The following is a 20,185-nucleotide window of genomic DNA, read 5'->3' as shown; positions in this document are numbered from 1 at the left end:
GGGAAGAATCTATACAACAGCTTGACAGATATGCAAACAGATGCTTAGATGGGGGTGAGACAGAAACGACCCCCCCACTGTGTGCATCCACAGCACCTACAGAGTGTGAGAGCGCACATACTGTACATTCACGCACGTGATCTGTCCATCCTTTTTACTCTCCTCCTCCACCACACCCACAGCTGACACACCGTATCCACCTCAAAGAGCAGACAGACGCCCGCTGAGCTATAGGAGTCTGGGTCAAAGGTTGACTTAAATATCACATCCAATCTTCTGAGGTCCTCCTCACCAGCTGGAGTTCAGTGCACTGATCAGGGCAGCAGTCAGTGCTACAGGTAAACACCAACAACATTCACAGTTACCACAAGATAAAAATATAGATTTAAACATGCCGTGTCATGTTGAAAGGTTAGAACCCAAAATTTGATCATAGTGGGTCTTAGTATAAAGCAAATCAAACAACAACATGTAACTCTTATGTTCCTGTGCTAAGTATTTATTTATTAAAATGAAGCTGAAAAGAACATGCTCATACTGCGTCCCCTCTCACTGCTTCCATAGGTTTTGTTGAGTTGAGCTGCAGCAGGTGCTGCTGATGATCAGTCCTTGATGAATTGATCATCAGCAGGTGCACAGACCTCTATAAAAACAGACGTTTTGACAGTTTGCTGCTCTGGAATATTTAGGTGTGTGTTAACACAATGACAAGAGAGAAAGACATAAACAATGGTGTTAGAGAAGCAACTGCTGCTGCTGCACATCAATCTGAACTATTTGATATGAAAAATATAAGTAAAAAAACATGTCAGAGCCTACAGACCTCACTGAGCATGCTCAGTGTTGATGTGACAGCACAACTAGAAGAAGGCTGAACCAGTACAGTTTGTTTGAAGGGTTACCAGGAGAAAGACTCTTCTGTCTAAAAAACACATGGAAGCAGGACTGAGGTTCACTAGACTGCATCTGAACAAAGAACAACACTTGTCCTATGGACACATGAGACCAAAGTGGAGTTGATTGACTTCAACCCAATTGAAAGTGTGTGCTTAGACCTTAAGAGGTCTGTGCATAAGTGAATGACCAAGAACCTCAATGAACTGAATCAATGTTGTGAAGAAGACACTTTTATCTTTATCAGATGTTGTATTTGCCTCATACTATGACCCACAACAAACAGGTGATTTTATTGTTTTCACACATATAGAGGGGGTACTAACTTTAGAACACAACTGTATGTAAGTAATTTAATGAAGAAGTGCTGCTAATCCTCTAGCCTTAGCCTGTATAGCTTCATGTTTGACAACCTGTGGGCTGCCTACATAGTTTAAAGTGGAGAGGATGAGGTGGATAGGACAGAGGGGAGTGAGAGAAAGAGGAGAAGAATTAACATCCAGCATTCATTATATTTTATAGAAAACAAACATGGCAGGTTGCAGGTTGTTATGATGCAACATAAAGAAAGCCTTTAGGTTTTAGGCCACATCTTAAAGGTAGAACTAGTATCTGCCACCCGAACCCAGACCAGGGGCTGGTTCCACAGGAGGGGTGCCTGATAGCTTAAGACCTTCATTCTACTAAAAACCAAGTCAAACAGAACAGTTACAGATTGAATGCAGTCATTTTATGCAACAACTCGCAAAAAAAGACCTCAGATACCAGTGTTGTGAAGAAAGTATCCCTTTATTGGTGTGAAGCAGTCCCATCCAAGTCAAAACAATTAAAACCAGTGAGTGCTCCATCAGACCCAACAACACCATCCGCCCCACCCTGCTGGTTCTGGAGACAGGTGGATTTACAAAGTCACACTGGGTGCAGACGTTTAAAAATGCTGAACCCAAGAAGTGAGAGGGATTCCACAGAAATGATAAAAAGGACTCTGAAACACATTCACTGCTTTTACTGAAACACTACAGCAGTACTTTGTCTGGGGAGGTAGAAAGAGACAAGGAGGTGTCAGAGTGAGGGGGAGGAGGTGTCTTTATTGAACTCATAAACTGCTGGAGTAAAAATCAGGTGGGGTGGGGGGGGTGACCACATTGATGAGAGTTAGGAGAAAAAAATCACAGTATCTTTAATATTTTTAAAACAAACACTGTAGATCGTTTAATGAGGAGGAGGAGAGCGTGACTGGGCCAGAAGTGCTGCCCCTCTGTCTGTGTTGGTGGTTTGTTTGTTGACTCCATGGTGATCTCAGTTAACCACAGAGTCATTTACTATGCTGTTCCTGCTGCTGTCACTTAGTGCAGCCTTGTTTTGTTTTTTTTTTTACTTTGCGTTGGCGGCGCTGCTGAGCATCTTACGGACCGCCTGAGCGATGGCGTCACGGTCGATGCCAAAGATCCGGAGCAGCTCGTGGGGCTTACCGCTCCGGGGCACCTGGGAGACTGCCAGGCGGTGGACGGTGAAGCCGGTCTCGTTCACCACCGCCGAGCACACTGCCTCACCCAGACCACCTGTGGAAGGAGGCAGGACCATTGATTACATCTTTAAAAGGCACACACAGTTATGCTTCTTCTAATATTCAGATGTATTCATATTTCATCCCTTTATGCTCAACTGAGCTCTGCACAGATCTGATAATTAGTGACAGCTCTGACAACACCTTCCCTTGACTTTCTCACTCCTCTCACACCACACTCACACCCCCCTTGGCTTCATAGGTTGTCTTTGAATACGGTCAGACGCCCCGACAAACAGCAACAAATACATACCATGGAAGAGGAGCAGGAGAGACAAAGCACATTTAGGATGCTTGTTTTTTTGTCGTGCTGCTGCTGTATGTAGGTCAGTCAGAGCCCACAGGCCTGAGCTGAAATTAAGGAACCCTGACAGGCTCCTCCCCCACCACGTCCTCCCTCCCCCCTCCATATTTGATTTTTTTTATATATCCAATGTACGCTTTTCTTAATGTTCAGAACCTTCTCTCACAGTGCATGCGCCTCCTTCCTCCTCCCCTCCTCCCCTCCTCAGAGCCTCTCTATCTGCAGATGTCATTCGCTGCCTTAAGGGATTTTTTTTAATATCTGTGAGATCCAAGCAGCACAAACATGCAAGCTGCTGCAACAATCCTTCCTATGCCTGCTAGTTAAAGGTCCCTTTCATTGGATGTGATAATGAAATGACCAAATAAGGTCGATATTGTATCCTTATTTTTGTTTATTGGATTTTAGATGGTCTTTTCTTTTTTTTTCTTACTTCCTTTTGTTTTCCCTCCACTCTGATTACCTGCCCCACTCTGATCGTTTCCACCTGCGTCTCGTCACCTCTCACAGTGTTTTTAATCCCGGTGCTTCCACTCTGTTCTTGTTTGTCTGTGTGTTACTCTGAGTTTGGCTTTAGTTGGGGTTTTTGTGTTATTCTGGGTTCTTTGGCTTTATTTAATAAAGCAGGTAGCTGGCATCATGCAGCAGAATTATGGATGAAACTGAGCTACCTGAAGTCTCATTTTATTGAACATATACCATATGAAACATTTATTTGTGTGTAATTTCTTGTCTTGTCATTTCTCACATAGTGTGTTGATAGACATAACATCACTGACAAGTAATAATATGAGGATTTGGTATTTGTTTTGTAAAATGAATGATGTCATTTGCAAACAGAAATCACAGTCACGTTGTTTTTTTCCTGTTGGTTTGAATTATTTTGGGGGATTTTTGGCCACTATGTGCCTGTCTTGGTTTTATTTTTGTCTTAAATTCTCACATTAAAGAAAAAAACATTAACTATTTGTGGTGCTGCAGGGAGGAGCCTTATTTCAGCGGGTTCCTACTGAACCAACAACAAGCCCCATGTTGTCATTTTGTCCGGGTAATTTGTGGTTTTTGTGCACGCAGACTCCTCACCCTCATAGTAGTGATCCTCCACTGTGATGATGCGTCCTCTGGTGGCCCTGGCGTTGTCAATGATGGTCTTGGAGTCCAGGGGTTTGATTGTGAACGGATCAATCACACGGATGTTGATTCTCTCTGAGAGGAGGGGAAGGGAACTGAGCTGTGTTTTATCTTTAGACGCTGAGTGTGTCGTAGACACTTTAATAGTGCAATATTTCCTACCTTTCTTTAACATCTCAGCTGCAGCCAGAGCTTCGTGGAGGGTCACCCCAGCTCCAACCACAGTCACATGGTCGTCATTGGTTTTAAACACAACCTGAGTGCACACACTCTAGTCAGATCCAACATGCAGATTTTCTTTAGATCCCACACTATTAGTGAATGGCAGTGAGAAGACGAACCTTAGCCTGTCCAACGTGAAAGTCCTCGTTGCAGTTGTAGATGATGTTATTCTCTGGGCGGCTTGTTCGGATGAAACACAAACCCTGAAACGAATCATTAAGACGTTACATGTGATCGGTCTTAAAGATATATTTTAAAACTTATTATAAGTGATTATGGCTACCTTTGTGTTGGCGGCGAGCTCCACAGCTTTCTCAGTGGACACGCCGTCGCTTGGGTAGAAGACCGTTGCCGTGGGAATAGCTCTGAACATGGCCAGATCCTCCAGACCCATCTGAGAGGGGCCGTCCTCCCCTGAATACAATCACCACACCAGCACCAAACAAAGAAGTCAGGCAAAGTGACATTCACATGTGTGCCGTAGGCTGGGAAATAAATTCTAGCAGACTAGCATGCATTCAGTCTGAAGAAGTGGGCATGCAATGTACCTGCAAAGGCGGAGGAGAAGGAAGGAGATAGGGAAGGAGAAGGGAAGGGTGAGGTGGGGTGTGGTCACCGCGTCCATGACCAGAGGCAGAGAGTGAGAGGGGGAGGACAGGAGCAGTGCTGAGAGGAATATGAACAACACAACAACAGGTTGAGAAGATGGGGGAAACATTTCACTTTCAGTCCATTTAAAAATAATCACCAAGGAGAAATGCACTGCAGTGAAAACATGCATTCTGCATATATATATATCATTATAACTTGATCCAGTGGACTCAATTTTAGGAGAAGGTGAAGTGAGAGGCGTGCAGCTAATTCCATTTTTAGGTTAAAGGTCAGTGAGACTGTGTGGAAGATCATGTGAGCAAAATAGTTGTTATTGACTGAAGTGATAATAAAGCGACTCAGACATACAAAAGAGAGGACAGATAGAAACTGACCGATGGAGACGCCACAGTGGGAACCACAGAGGTTGATGTTGCTCTCGGAGATGGCGGCCATACGGAGCTGGTCGTAGGCTCGGCTGAAGAACGTGGCGAAGGTGCTGGCGAACACCACATTTCGGTCTCGCACAGAAAAACCAATGGCTACGCTCACCTGTAGAGAAATAAACTTTTTACATTTTGAAGGTGCATATAGGACACCTTAAACTTTTTTAGCATGCTGATGCTAGCAATTGTCAGCTTTGGGCTGTGCTTAGTGGTAAAGTGACGAATGTTAGCATGCTAACAAAAATAAAATGGGTAATATGGAAGAATCCTGCTTGTTATCATGCTCAATATCAGCAGCTATTGTTGCTATTGTTTTTTTTTGGTGACTCAAACAAATACATTAAATCCAAGGACTACTCTTTAATCTGTAAATAATCTTGTCAGTGGCCATCATTGCTGAGGTCAAAGACGATGTGACTATAACCCATTCTGATTGGCCAGCACCATCGCTTTCTTACCATGTTTTGCTCTGCAATGTAGCACTCCACGTAGCGGTTGGGGTGCTCATTTTTAAAGAGCTCAGAGAAGGTGGAGTTCTTGGTGTCTCCGTCCAGAGCCACCACGCGCTCATTGTAACGGCCCAGCTTGGCCAGAGCTACACCGTAAGCCTTCCTTGTAGCAATCTGTTTACATGGGGACAAAATACAAGAGACCACTCTTGAACCAGCTTTGCATCAATACAACATGTGAAGTAGATTATGTGTCAATAAACAATGTACCTTCCCCACATTTATTTGAATTATGAAATGATCTCACCTTATCTCCCAGTTTGTAGCTGGGCGCACTGGGCATGCGCATGTTACGGAGGCTGACGGGTGACGTGTCCTCATGGGGCGGAGAAGGATAGAGGCGCTTGTTGCAGCTGATGATGTGGCTCTGCAGCTCCTTTATCACGCTATCAGCCATATCTTTGGGTAGGGGTTTCCCATGCCAGCCCATTTTATCCTCAGCCACTGAAAGACACACACACACCTGATGTTATCATACGAACTACTTAATAAATTCCTCATCTGCCCAAGCGCACATGCAAACACACACAAACATCAGCACTGCCAACTGTCACACTCATAACAAACTTCCACTTCAATGGCTCACAATGAGCTACTTAGGAAGGTCAAAGGTTAGAACTTGAAGGTCACAGGATTACAACAGTATGATTCCTGACAATCCTATGTAAACATAGGCATACTGCTCTTGTACACACACACCTTACTGTTGTAACCACAGTATGCCTCTGCCTCTCACTCCCATACACACATACACGTGGTCTTGCACTCTGCCTTCCGCCTGTCATAACATGAGTACAATGGGCTGCTGCTGGTCGTGTATCCTACACATTCTGAGGGATTATGGAACTGCAGCAGCCTTAATCACTAAAGCGCTGCTGGGATTATGGAGGACAATCTTGGTCCTGAAGGTGGGTCCTGCAGAGCTCATGTAGTCATCAAAGGATAGGATTCACATCATGTGAGACTGGTTTTTGTACCTGGGATGCCCTTGCCCTTAATGGTCTTGGCGATGATGGCGAGAGGCTGGTGGCGGGGCTGACTCAGCACCTTACACAACTCCTCCACGCTATGGCCGTCCACAATGATGGCATGCCAGCTGAGGAAACAGGATCAGAGTTAGTGCCACAGATGACGATAAACATCGGTGTTGGTTGAATTGGTTGAATTGTAGTTATAAAGGGTCTACACTGTGTTAACTCCTACTGACTCCCCCCTGCTCACCCGAAGGCCTCACAGCGCCGCTGGTACTTCTCCACATGGTGCTGTAGTGGAGCCGGTTCGCTCTGACCCAACCGGTTGATGTCCATGATCGCAACAAGATTATCCAACTGGTAGTAAGAGGCAAAGGCCATGGCCTCCCATACTGAACCCTCTGACATCTCTCCATCACCAAGCAGGCAGAAAACACGATAGCTACAACCAGAAAGAGGGTTAATAAACCTGGAGTGTATGGATCCTTTTCTATATCATCTCTATTTTCACACGTCAGACACACCTCCACCCCACCCTTAAACCCCTGCCACGCTCTGATCATCCTCGCCACTTGCCTCTGTGGCGTAACGACTCCTGACAGCTTTCCAGTCAAATAGACACATTCTCATTAAAACTGGAAGATGGGCTGAGACACGTCGCATTAAACTACGCATTCCAACCCCGAGCACAAAGAAAAAACACAGAGAGAGAGAAAAGAAAAGAAAAGAGGAATGAATGGAGAGATGGAGGGAAGAGAGAGAGGAAAACCTGTTAAACCGATACCTAAAGCCTACACATCTGTTTCTAAAATGTGTGATATGTATGTTGAATATGTTCATTCATGGATTATTATTTTAATAAGACCTCGGAGAAGGAAGCTGTAGTGTGACCTTTGTTCAGTTTGTATCACTTGTGACCTCATTTTCTAACAGTGTTTTCAGGAATGTCTTCGAGAATATTAAGAAATAATTTTTTTTTAATAAAGTCAACAATGTAATTGAGTGAGTTAGTTATTTTTTTATTTTATATTTGTCAGTGTTAATCACTCATTCAGGCCCCTCGTTCGGCCATCTTAATTTACAGTGTATGACCAGAACCAGCTTCAGCTATGTGCACGAATGTCCCCGCTGAAGTTGATGTAGTTGCTATTCAAGCAGTTTTTTTGTGGTTCTACTATAAAACCACGCAGCCATCTAACTGAGCGAAATGTTGCAATGAATTAACCTGACATGCTGCTGTATGCGTTGCAGAGAAAAAGTCAGCACACTCCATACATACTGTACATCTACAGTGAATACATACACACACTTATCTGCTGTAGACGCAACACAAGCACAGCAGGGATTCTGCTTTTTTTGTGAAGAAGAGAGAAATGGGTGAGGCCGAGATATGGGAGCCTTTGCATGTGTGATTATTAGAGCAGAAACAATGAGTGCAGACAGAATGCAGAGAGAGAGAGAGAGAGATGTCAAGGGCAGCCAACTCAGACTGCAAATACAGCATTCCCTCACCGCCTGCTTGACTGTCTGCGATAAACAAAACCGCCTTTGACATGTCCTGTTTTGCGCAGAAATAAATGTGTCAAGTTAATGTCAGACTCGGACGCTTTTGTATGGTTGTGAACCGTTGCGGGGTGCACAGCTCTGTGTCTGTCCATTGTCAGGTTAAAATCCACGCGGTTGGTTCTAGATCACACTGGGAACAAAGGAGGCACATGTGGAGCGATTCAAATCAGCTAACATCCAGCTGAGTAGTACCCGAACGCCACAGTGCAGGCTTGTTATGACAGAGGCATTATGCTCCTGCATGCACATGCACATGAAATCGTGCACTTAAAGTACATGTTGCAATGCAAAATAACGTCGATCCATTTCAGATACTGTGCTACAAATTCTGCAAAACCCAGAACCCAGTCTGGGAATCTATAGAGGCAGGTTTAAAATGTCATAGGTCTGCACAGTTTGTCGCAGCGCACATTATGTCATGCATAATTTCACACTCTGCAGGATCTTGTGCATTATACGTGAGTGTGAGTTTGTGTACTTTACCCGGCCTTGTCAAAGTATTTTCCAGTGTAGGCCATTCCGCAGGCAGCTCCCAGCCCCTGACCCAGAGATCCGGTGGCCACATCCACAAACTGCTGCTTCTGTTGACACACACACATATAAAACATGCACCTGACTCCTCAGATAGTTTTTTTGTTTTTGTTTTTTGCATGAGAGGTCACGTTTACAGAACAGGAAAGCTTGAAATCCAGCAGACAGGTTGTTTTTAGCTACTTAATGGCTTCCAGAGTTCTGTCAATATGGTTTCATGTGGACACAGTGTCACTGATGTCTGCAGTGCAGGAGAAAGGAGCTGAGCACAGACCGTCTCTGACACACAGGCACAGCTTTGTTACTGCCTGCATGTGTGTTATCGGAGTGACCTTACTCATGTCTCCGCACAAACACACACACACACAATGTGCAGGAGGAAAATGAAGTCTATACTCATCCACTTATTGGCCCAAGATTAAAAAATGTCTGGTATTTTTGCAAGGACAGGAGGAAAATGTGTAAAAGTTCACTGTGTCGTTTTCAGACCAGCTACAAACTAGTGACTAATAATTCTTTGGTCATATCATATAAACCCCCCCCCCCCCAATGTATTTAATATGTGATGATATATTTGAACACATGAGCGTTCAGACTCTGAACTGTCAGGTCTGAATGTCACCTCACAGGCACAGGGTGTCCTTCCAGGATGGAGTCGACCTTTCGGAGGTTTAGGAGCTCGTTCTCCTTCAGGTAGCCGGTCTCTGCCCACACGGCGTACAGCACAGGGGCCGCATGACCCTGAAGAGGCACAAATCAAAGCTTATGCACATGTCTGTGTCACTGGTGTGAAGCTTATCAACATGGTACCATGTTCAGGTCCACTTGTCTGATAACTGAGTGGCAAATCAATTGTCAAATCTTGTGGCATAAATGTGATATGCGGACACTGTGTGTGTGTGTTACCTTTGAGAGGACAAATCGGTCATTGTTGGGGTTACGTGGGTCTTCAGGCTGGTACTTCATGGAATGAAAGAACAGCACAGACATGATCTCTGCCACGCTGCAACATGATGTGGGATGACTGCAACACAACAATTGTGAGAGAAGTATTACACACAAAGAGCGTTTCAGTCTTCTTACTCTCTACCAGCATGCTCAGGACATATACAGGATGAGGAAAAAGGGCAGGTGATGAAGAGGCGAACGAGCAGTCTGATCCCTTTTAATCCACTGCATTAATTCATGCTGTAGTCAGAGTTATGTAAGGCACACAACATATTAGTCAGCCTGACTTTGTCGGGGTCAGAGCATCAGAATCAACATCATACTCAGTAAGCCTCTCTCAGACGCACATCAATAAGTGTGAATGCATTTGGACTGCCTCATGCACACACACAGGAAAATAGAAAACCATCATTTGCTGTGTTGTTAAAGTGGTGATAATGTAACACATTTATCTTAAAATACCTCCACCAGGCTTCCTGAATTTTGCCTTAGTGTCCTGAAGGAAAAGATGTGATCAATCAAAAACAAAATAAAATAACATAAAAATGATGCAAGGTGAAAAATATAAGGATTTTTATTTATGTTCGTTTTATTTTAATGACATGCAGCAGCAACTTAAACTCATAAATATTGTTGTTTACTATTTAACTCCTCCACACACACACACAAAGTGTGTGGACCTCACAAAGAAGGAAAAAGGAGCTATGTTTTGATTTTGTTGCGGCGTATTTGTGAGTTTTATTTTGAAATTCCACACCGGACGTTTTTTTTTTTGCTTAGTTATTATTACTGATGTGTCGACGGCGCCCGCAGCGGGGGGAGGCACGGGGGAGGCGGTGGAAGCGCGTTCGTGCCGTTCATCGGCTGCAGCGCCTCACGCCACACCGCCATCCACGAGCTGCAGCCTTCCCACTGACTGCGCTGTGACGGGATCAGGGACAGGGATCGTGCCGGTGCTCCTCGGTTACATAACTGATCACAGAGCGGAACAGTGGTGCACCTGCAGCAATTTCTCACCGAACAACTCTGCGTAATAACGTGTTTTATTTATTATGAGAGGCTCGGTGGCGCGGTGCGTAAACTCTCCAAGTGTTAATTACGCACAAATGCTGCACAGAAGGTCTGGGTTTATAATACGCACCATGCAATATTTGCACTCTTAGCCTGACATGGCTGCTTCTTCCTATCCTGCTGTAAGTCCAGCAGGAAATAGTCATACTGTGTTTTTACGCACCCACTCTCATAAACCGCGCTCCAGCCGTACCAGCACAATCCATGTAGATTTATAATCAGCCCCTGGAAGTGAACCGTGCCCACCTATAGGCGGACTCTTTCGGTCCCCGTTCCTGATCTTACCCGCTGCCCGCTGCAGTTGTCGCCTTGATGGAGTTGATCCGGAGGCGGGTGGCGATGTTCCTGAGCGCCTGCACCGTCTGCTGGTCCGGTTTGTGGTAGTCCTCCATCTGGATGTTGATGGATGATGATGATGATGATGATGATGATGCACCAAAAAAATCACGTACGCACACGCACAAGTCCGTTAAACAGAGTGAAGAGTTAAAAGTCCCCGGTCTGCTGTCCCAAAAAATGAACGCGACGAGTGCGCAGCGGACGGTTACCGGGTTAAAAGAGGCAGGACAGTGACAGAGCGCGGGGAGGAGGGGGAGGAGGGAGAGGGGGAGAGGGGGCGTGTTTGCACGTAAAGCCTATGAATATGGCTAATCTCAGGCTAAAAAAACAGTTAGTCCAAACTGTCCACGCATGATCACAACCGCGAGTAGGAGGGCTGTGGATCAAGACCAAGGCCACACGCGAACTCTCACGCGCAAGTGCACGCTCGTGGCACACTAGTCAAGGACGATCAGGTTCACTGTAGTTCTGTGAAACCTTGTAGTACTGTCTGAATACTGCTCACTATATATATACAATGTTGTGTCCAGCAGAAACGAGGAAACCTGAAATTAGAATGCACAAAGACAAGGATCACGTTCCAGTTTAGGTATGAATGTGATGCGCAACAAAAACTTTGTACACAGACCAAACTGTAGAGGACATGTTTGCAAAAACATGGCAGGTTTGTAATAAAGTGCAAACATTGTACATTGCTACTAGCTGGAAACAATAAAATAAATATATATTTCCCATGCTTGTCTGTTTAATACACAATATTTTCTGACATACTGGTTTGGAAATGTGGTTACATTTTTGACCCCTCCCTGATGCTAACAGTCAGTTGTGTATCCTTTCTGTATGATAACAGCCTGGAGTCACTTGGTGCAGCTTTCAACAAGTCCGAGTCACATCTCCTGAGGAAACATGTTAAAAAGCTTTGATCTAAGCACACTTGGTGAATATGTGATAAAAAGATGACATTTTTAATGGGGGGGGGGTAATGATTTTCTCCAACTGTATGTTCTTAGCACATAAACTCACCTCATGAATTTATACAGGCCACAGATGCACAGAAGCCTGTCCTATAAATAGCCTCACATAAGCTGTCACTCAGGTAATGGACTTTTCATGTAGCTGCACATTCAGCTTCATGCATGTGCCAATTCGGTCTTCAGCAATATAACCATGAAAACTACTTAACGCATAAAACATTTTCATATTTACAAAACAAGTGGGTGTGGAATTTAAAGGCACACTCAATGCAATAAGGGGAACTGATCTGAAGCAGAAGGCCTGTTGTGACACAGTTCGGCGTGAAGAGCAGGAAGAAAGGTGCATGGCGTGCAAAAAGAGGGATCACAAATGACAGTGAGCTCACCTTAGCAGAGGCTAACCCGATTAGCTGTAGGCCTGTAATGTATACACATGCAAGGAAGGGTTAGGGTGGGGACCTATGATTGCAACTGAATTTAACCCTTTCTGCACCCAATCAGTTTTTTTTAAGGAGGGGATCAAATTATTGGTGGGAATCTGCTAAGGACTGGGAGACTTTTCAAACTAAATGCAGGCACCTTAATTGGACCAGCAGGGGTCTAGCTAGTCCATTGTGATGGTGATCCAGATGGAAAACCTTTATACTTTATACAGGATTTGATAGGTATATGTGTATCAAAATATCAGAGGAAATTCACACAAACAGCCACACCACATTAATGCTTTCAGTAGTACAGCTCCATGCTGTGGGGCACTGCAGCCTTACGGTGAGCAGCTAGTGACACCTGGAGGTCAAACAGATACACTGCAGAATTCTTGAAAAATGTTCTACATTTGTTCTTATTTTTTTCCCTTTGAGTCGAAAAATCCTATAAATACCTGGCAACAGTCAAGGTACATTTCATATTCCATGTCTATGTAGACTCACATATTATAGATTGTAGACTTACAATCACTACACAGTGAAAATATTGTGCAGCTACATGTGTTCAGATGACAGGAACCAAAAAAAATAACGTCAAAGATTGCACATCTGTTTACATGTGGGTGGATGTCATACACAATTTAAATAGTCAGCAAAAAGGTTGTATAGGTCAAGTTGTTGCAGAAACATGGCAGATGACTGAAAAAACAATACAGACCCACTTTCAGCCAAGATTGACTTTAACATGCTTTTGCTATTCTAAAATCTTCATATTGGAGTGCACTGGCATAGCTAATTATTTATTTAGATCTTATACCACATATATTCTGATCATTAACCATCACTCGGCCTTTTTAATTACACACCAAAACTTTTCCTAAGGATATAAAAGTTCCGTGAACATTTCAATCATTGAAAATGTAGATTCATTAAGCTTTTGATTTAAAATCATTCCTTGTTTTATTACTAAAAACAAGCAGCACATGAATGCACTGCTCATTTCACAGCCAATTAAAAATAAAAAGTGGCAAACAAAACAAAGACACTTCCTACTTTCAAATCTTTAATATTAGAAAATAGCCATAATAAACAAAATTACGCCCAGTGACAACAGTTTTCAAATGAATCTGAAAAGAATCCCCCCCCCAAAAAATCACATCTCTGCTGAATGGGATAAATTATATCAAGCATTAAAAAACAAAATTAAAACCTTAAATATGACTGGAATTAAAAACAATCTGTACATTGCAAACATTCTTTATTTAACCAACACATGAAGAAGTGTGTTGGCTCTGAAAAGAAAATTTAGTACATGGGAATGAAGCGAACAGATTTTGCTCCATTGGCTGCAACACATCATTTGATTCTAAATTTATGTCTCAATGGTCGTTTGTGAGGTGAGCATTTGTAACAAGAGTGGAAGAAAACAAGACAGACAGATGTGCCGCTTCCTACCTCTGTTGTGGTAATGAAAGTAAAATTGCTGCAGTAGCTTTTTACTGCAAAAAAAAACAAAACAAAACAATAAAACAAAAAAAAAACCCAGGTTAAGTTTTTGTGACTCAAGACAAATAAATTGAGAAACGGGAGCAGAGGTAGTTTTCTGTCATTATCAGTTTGGATATAAACTCAACTACTTTGAAGCAGACTGGAGTTTTCAAAAGCACATCAGCTCCACTGGTATTTAAGCTATTACTGAATGTAAACAATAATCCAAACTTTAAGTAATCTTAACATTTCAATTATAGATCATGTGAAGGTCCTCACAACTCTATAGAATCACACTAAAATGCTGGTATCCCTAAAGGCTTTGTGACTTTTGTCTATTGCACAGTCTCCTCCAAGAACCTCCAGCGAGTTCTGCTAATGGAGGAGAGATGATGTTACACATACGGGAGGAGCATGGAAAATGTAGCAAAAAAAAGCTGGTGTGTGTGTTAAATGTCGTACGCTAAAAAAGTTCTTTCCTGGAAATGGTCGAAACAAAAAAGTTCTGCCAAACAAAATGACACAAAAACAATTACTGTGCAGCTTCTCTGTGGCCTTACAAAAAATATACATGCTTCAGCATTATGTTGAGGTTTTAGTGGAAGGAAAATAGGAATCAGTAGTCACTTTTAACGCCACACAGCGAGACAGTCCATCTACAAAAAGACCACCAAAGCAGTTCTTTGTCCTGATAAGCAGTTGGAGCGTTTGATCACTGTATCCCACAATCAACCACAAGAACTCCATAGATGTGTGACGAGAAGCAGCCTCTGTAAATGCCATAATGTTTAAGATGTCTAAAAGTCAAAAGGGATTAGAGGTCACCGAAGCTCCACTGTGGTTCTCTCCCTGAATAACTGGCCAACTTCTAAACCATACTTATAAAAGAAAACACATGGCCGATCTGGGAAGTTCTTTTCTCATCCTTCTTTCCAATGGTAGTTCTAATCCAGAGGGGTTAAGTGGTGCAGATGGACTCATTCTTTAGAAGTGTGTGCTTCTGTGAGGCTCCATTATCTTCTGCTGTCTTCAGTGGTCACAGCTCCGTCAGTAACAGCATGATGGTTGAAGTAGGACTATAGCTTCATGTTGCTAAAATCCTTAGATAGAGTCTGAAGGTAGGCATCATGAATGGCAGCGAGGAAGCTGTCATCATTCTACAAAGTAAGCACATAAGAACCAATTGAATATATTTACTTTTGAAACAGATGAATGAAATGTTGCTGCCAGCGTGTGTTCGTGTACCTTGATGAGGTGTATCAGAGTCTCCTGTAGATGTGTTTTAGTGCATGCTGTGGGTAAAGGATCTACAGCTCCTCCTGAGGCTGATGAGGGCTCAGAGGGAGCATGAGGGACCACTGATGAGGCTGCTGTTGCCTTATTGACGTTCTGCTGGAAAGCGCTGGGGGACAGAAGCACCGAATTCTCCATGCCTTTGACAGCTAGCCCTGGACTCATGGGAACAGCCTGGAAAAAGACCAAAATTAGAAACTAACATGCTGTTGTAAAGGCAGATGACAAGGGTGGTATCAGCAAACAGACTCACAGACATGGGTTTCATCAGGTTTGGAGGCTGAGAGAAAACCTCCATCTCTTTGTGCTGCAGAAGTTTCCCCAGGGGCTCTTGGAAGCTATGGGGTGGAAACAATGTGCTGGGAAGGAAGCTGGGTGCAAGAATGGGCTTGTGGATGTCAGAATTTACAGATGGCATTGTTGGTTTTAGGGTGTTGAGTATCTCCTGTCCCAAATAGGCCGCAGGTGTTGCTGGAGGCACCGTGGGACCAGTAGGGACAGCACGCTGCTCTGAACCAGCTGGAGGCACCATGAGAGGGGAGACTGGGCAGTGAGGCTGGGAGTCTGAACGGGCGACCACAGTCTGAAAAACAGGACGTGGGTGCAGCGCGTAGGGAGCTGGTAGTAGACCAGGAGCTGGGTGCCGCTGGTTGGATGCAGGTTGGGGGGCAAGGAGTTGGCTTTGGTTAGGTGGAGTGGGATATGGCTGTTGCTGGACATATGCAGGAGAGGGATCACTGGGAACAGGAGGGTTCTGTGTGGGCATGGTGGGTAAAGACGGCTCCTTAGGGAGAGATGAGCCAAAGAGTTCCTCAACTGTGATTTGCTTCACCACTGTATGAGAGCTCTGGTGGGATGAAAAAAGAAATTAAATATAAGCTGATGAGTCAAAACAAGGCAAACAACGGTTGACTGAACGTGAACAAATCAACAGCTGTGCTATGTATGTATATGTACTCTTTCATTTGGCGGCGCGTTGTGGGCATGCTCTGTGGAGTTGATCATTGCTTTCACATTGGGTCCTGCAGAGACATCGATATCACCTGCCTGCGCCTGCATGACAGACACAACATCATATTTCCATTTCATACATATCATACATGTTCTATGAGTCTGTGGTGGCCAGTGCCATCATGTATGCTGTTGTCTGCTGGGGCAGCAGTCTGAGGGTAAGGGACATAAACAGACTCGACAGAATCATCAGGAAGGCGGCCATGTTGTAGGAGAGGACCTGGACTCTCTGACAGGTGTGTCAGAGGAGGATGTTGTCCAAAATAAAGGCCATACTGGACTGTCCCTCTCACCCGCTCCACACTGTGCTGACCAGCTACAGGAGCTTGTTCAGCAACAGACTCCGACTCCCACGATGCACCACTGAGAGACACAGGAAGTCATTCCTGCCTGTCTCAATCAAACTACTGAACTCTGAACTGTAACAGTCACTCAGGCACTGTACATACATACTGGTACATTCATGTCATGCTCTTTACTATGTAAAGGTTTTTATACAGTAGCAAATATGTTTCTTCTTCTTTATAAAGTAATAAATAAAGTAATTCTGATTCTGAAATTAAATTGTATTTTTAATTTTTCAAATAGAGCCAGATGATGATGGGGACACAAAAATAGGTTAGGGAGAATGCATGAAGTCAGATTTCACCTCCAGCTCATGAAACAGACACCCCCACACCTGAAATAATCCTGGGTTTTGCATCACTGTAATCTCTTGTATGCACGGGGGGGGGGGGGGGGAATCAAATCTATTGCTCAGATTGGTGTTTCAGTGTGCTGACAACAAATGCCATATTAGTTCAGTCAGATATAAATGAGTGTTTTTGTATATGATGCATGGTCGTCTATAAATAAGAAATACTAAATAAACTAAATAATGCTATATTTGCACAGACAGTGTTTTTTTTCTCCTTACTCTCTGATATTCCTCTTTGGCCTTGCTGAGCATTTCCAGGATGTCGATGGGCCGGGGTTCTGACACACCATTAGTTCTCCCAGGCTCTGTCATCTCTGGTGACTTCTGCTGAGCATGGTCAGCTTCTTGTTTAACAATCCTGGGAAGAATTAAAGCACAACATAAAGTCTACAGCAAGCATAAGTGTCATTTTCTTTGTCAAATGTGCATCGACTTACTTGACCATCAGCTGAGCAATGCGTTGACAGTCCCTCTTGTCATAGAACCAAATGCTGTAGATACCCACTGTCAGAAAAACATGCATCCAAACATGATTAAACAATTATAGTATTTAATAAAATGTCACCACAGTATGTTCACATCTCCCCAAAACTATGTAATAAAAAACAAGGTGTATATCAGCAGTATTTGGTGAAACACTCTCTAGTTAACCTTTCAGTACTCATGTGTTAACTGTGTGTGTGTGATGAAATACTGTTGTATTTCAAGGCTCCTCAAGAGGCTGAGGTAACCTAGCAACCTGAGTGTTTGCCTCCCTGCAGCATCAACTGCTACCATGGGGAATATGAAGCTGTGTAAACAGGTGTGGGTCCAAAAACATGTCTCCACAACAGCATTGATCGTGTACACTTATCAGCCTTGAGCAGCAAGATCACCACTCTTCAAACTACAAGTTCATTATCAACAGATCTCTGAAGAATCTATACAATAATATCAGTGAACTATTTTTGAATCACCCGTGTGTTGCTTTACTGAAAAAACTGACAAGACCAAAATCAGAGACAACAAAAACCAAAGGAGGATACCACCCGCTGGAATTTACTTTGACCTGTCTTCAGCTTTCAGAAATATCTCAGCACAACCCAAGGAATACTGTGGACTAACCTAAATTTTAATCAGCAACGGACGCCACTTTGAGGAATTAAAATGACAACAGCCCTCAAGTGAAGCGGAGGAGAACCTGCCAACAAAAACATTGCATCATGTCCTCCATACCAGCTAGGCTGATGGGCAAGCAAAGTCCAAAAGGGGAGCAGTCTACTCTGACATTGACTTTAGCCATGTTATTTTTTCTTATCAGCAAACAAATGGGAAAACAATCAAACTCCTTATTCATTGCGCTGATGAAACTTCTCTTCCGACTTCTGATCGATTACCTTGGTGGCAGCGCTGTCAGTTACTTTCTGAAGATCTGAGGACCTTTATTAGTTTTACTGTACTTCCTGTTTAACCTTTTCCATCAGAGGACCTCATTGGGGGAAATGACCATTTGTATAATAATATCAAACAGTAGTGTGCTTCCTCAATTGGATCCTGAAGTCTTTTTTTTGGTTGTGGACCCAATGCAAAATGTTGACTGTGGCTGACCCAAGCTGAGACCGGTGCTGTCTGGTGGGACAGCGTAGGGCCATGAGTGAAAAACTGTTCCTGCTTAATTCTTCAAAACCGCAAAATGGCTTCAAGAAAAAGGGAGAGGAGATGTTCCAAAGAACACTGGGCAGGTGTTTGTTCGGCATTTTCAGAGGTGTGTACATATACAGTTCGCTGTTTTCAAACTGATTACACAAATAAGACAATAAAAGTAATCAAGTAAAAAGGGTGCAAAGCTCAGCCATTATAAAAGTACATCAGATTTCAATGGAAGAAATATTTGTCTTTCTGCTGTATGACATTACTATTTAAGTGTTTTTATAGGCCGACATACTCACAGTTGCCTTTCCTGTAGAGTAAAAAAGGATCCTGTAGTTGGAACTCCAGGTCTTTATTGATCGGCTCCACAAGGTTCTCAGTACTCAGTCGATTCATGATAGTGAATCCATGGTGAGGTGAGGCAGACCTTAACACAAGAACATCTCACTTGATCACAGCGCACGACCTATACATCATCTTCTGTGTTAGATTTAGTAAGGCATTTATCATTTAATGTCTTTAACCAGTAATGTTAGAGCCAGTGTTTGTGGCGACTGTGAAGACGCGATCACTTGTTGCTTATTGTTTGACTAACTTCATGTATTTTTAAAATTCCGCTGCGCTGAGCTCTCTCGAGCACCAGACCAAATTAATCCCTGTTATAAATTAATGAGATACAATCAATGACTTTCTTCTGCATGAAAAAGATAAACGCCTTGGGAAAACTCAGGACCACTTTCTTAACAGCACTACATCTATATAAAACACCAAAGCATAGGGATGCAGACGAACCGCTCTGGTTTGTTTACAAAGACTGCGGCCTACACCGGTACATCACATGACAGCGCAAAGAAATGTAACGCAACGAGCAAGTAAACAACTTCAATGACGTCGTGATTTTTATGAGGAACTTGTCCTTACCTCGAATAAACAAACAGGGTGCCCTCAATTTCTGTCTTCTCCTGAAACGAAAACAGGCGTTCGGTGTCAAACAGGCGCTAATCAAAACGTGCTGTATGACGTTGTTAGCATTGATATTCAACTTCAGCTAGTTAAAACAAGATAACGCTAACCTATCATCGACACTGGCATCAAAACACAACAACTGGGTACATTACTGGGATACGTTATAGGCAATGAAAAACAAAAACACCCTCTGCGCAGTCATATGTATATTTTTATCAAGAACCTAGCATGCTAACTAAATACTTAGCTAGCTCTGGTGTCTTTCCGCGAACCTGTTCAGTGTCCTACAAAAACTCACAAACATACCCATTCGTTTGCTTTGGAGTTGAAGTTGTAGAGAGCCACCTGGCCGGTAACATCTAGCAAATTGTTTATGTACGGGTCTTGTCTCTGTAGTGCTGCTAAGCTCATCATATGTCCAGCATTTACGGTCTCCATCTTGAATGTGATTGTTGCTCCCACACGGACGGATTTCTGCAGACACTTATAACTTCCGCTGTCCCCAGAAACAGTGGCTCCCGAAAAAAGTTTCCGTGCAGAAAATATTTATTTATTTATTTATCCGTAGAGATTAATCTGAATGTGATTTAGGTCATTCGCAATTTGTCAGAG

At 43.4% G+C, this 20,185-nt stretch overlaps 2 protein-coding genes across 4 annotated transcripts; both read right to left on the bottom strand.

Annotated features, from left to right (window-relative positions):
- Nucleotides 1–1,753: 1,753 nt before the first annotated feature.
- Nucleotides 1,754–11,279, bottom strand: LOC114438534 (transketolase-like). Its single transcript, XM_028409971.1, has 14 exons — nt 11,037–11,279; nt 9,639–9,756; nt 9,360–9,473; nt 8,685–8,782; nt 6,886–7,077; nt 6,642–6,760; nt 5,912–6,108; nt 5,614–5,778; nt 5,105–5,261; nt 4,402–4,532; nt 4,238–4,321; nt 4,059–4,152; nt 3,849–3,971; nt 1,754–2,456 (listed from the first exon to the last, which is right to left on the bottom strand). The coding sequence occupies exons 1-14, from the start codon at nt 11,141–11,143 to the stop codon at nt 2,269–2,271; spliced, it is 1,887 nt and encodes a 628-aa protein (XP_028265772.1). The 5' UTR covers nt 11,144–11,279; the 3' UTR covers nt 1,754–2,268.
- A 2,256-nt stretch (nt 11,280–13,535) lies between these two features.
- dcp1a (decapping mRNA 1A) lies at nt 13,536–20,064 on the bottom strand. 3 transcript variants are annotated; one of them, XM_028409320.1, is made up of 9 exons: nt 19,880–20,063; nt 19,529–19,569; nt 18,907–19,034; nt 17,416–17,482; nt 17,198–17,336; nt 16,228–16,323; nt 15,524–16,117; nt 15,223–15,444; nt 13,536–15,134 (listed from the first exon to the last, which is right to left on the bottom strand). In XM_028409320.1, the coding sequence occupies exons 1-9, from the start codon at nt 20,009–20,011 to the stop codon at nt 15,054–15,056; spliced, it is 1,500 nt and encodes a 499-aa protein (XP_028265121.1). In that variant the 5' UTR covers nt 20,012–20,063; the 3' UTR covers nt 13,536–15,053. The 3 variants fall into 3 exon arrangements, with proteins under 3 accessions (XP_028265121.1, XP_028265122.1, XP_028265123.1); XM_028409321.1 differs by lacking the exon at nt 16,228–16,323 and having other exon boundaries at nt 19,880–20,064; XM_028409322.1 differs by lacking the exon at nt 19,529–19,569.
- Nucleotides 20,065–20,185: the final 121 nt, after the last annotated feature.

The sequence above is a fragment of the Parambassis ranga genome, chromosome 7 (assembly GCF_900634625.1).
Source record: "Parambassis ranga chromosome 7, fParRan2.1, whole genome shotgun sequence".
In the NCBI taxonomy this organism is placed as follows: Eukaryota; Metazoa; Chordata; class Actinopteri; family Ambassidae; genus Parambassis; species Parambassis ranga.
Note: the sequence above shows the minus strand (reverse complement) of the source record. Positions and strands in the feature narration are given on the sequence as shown.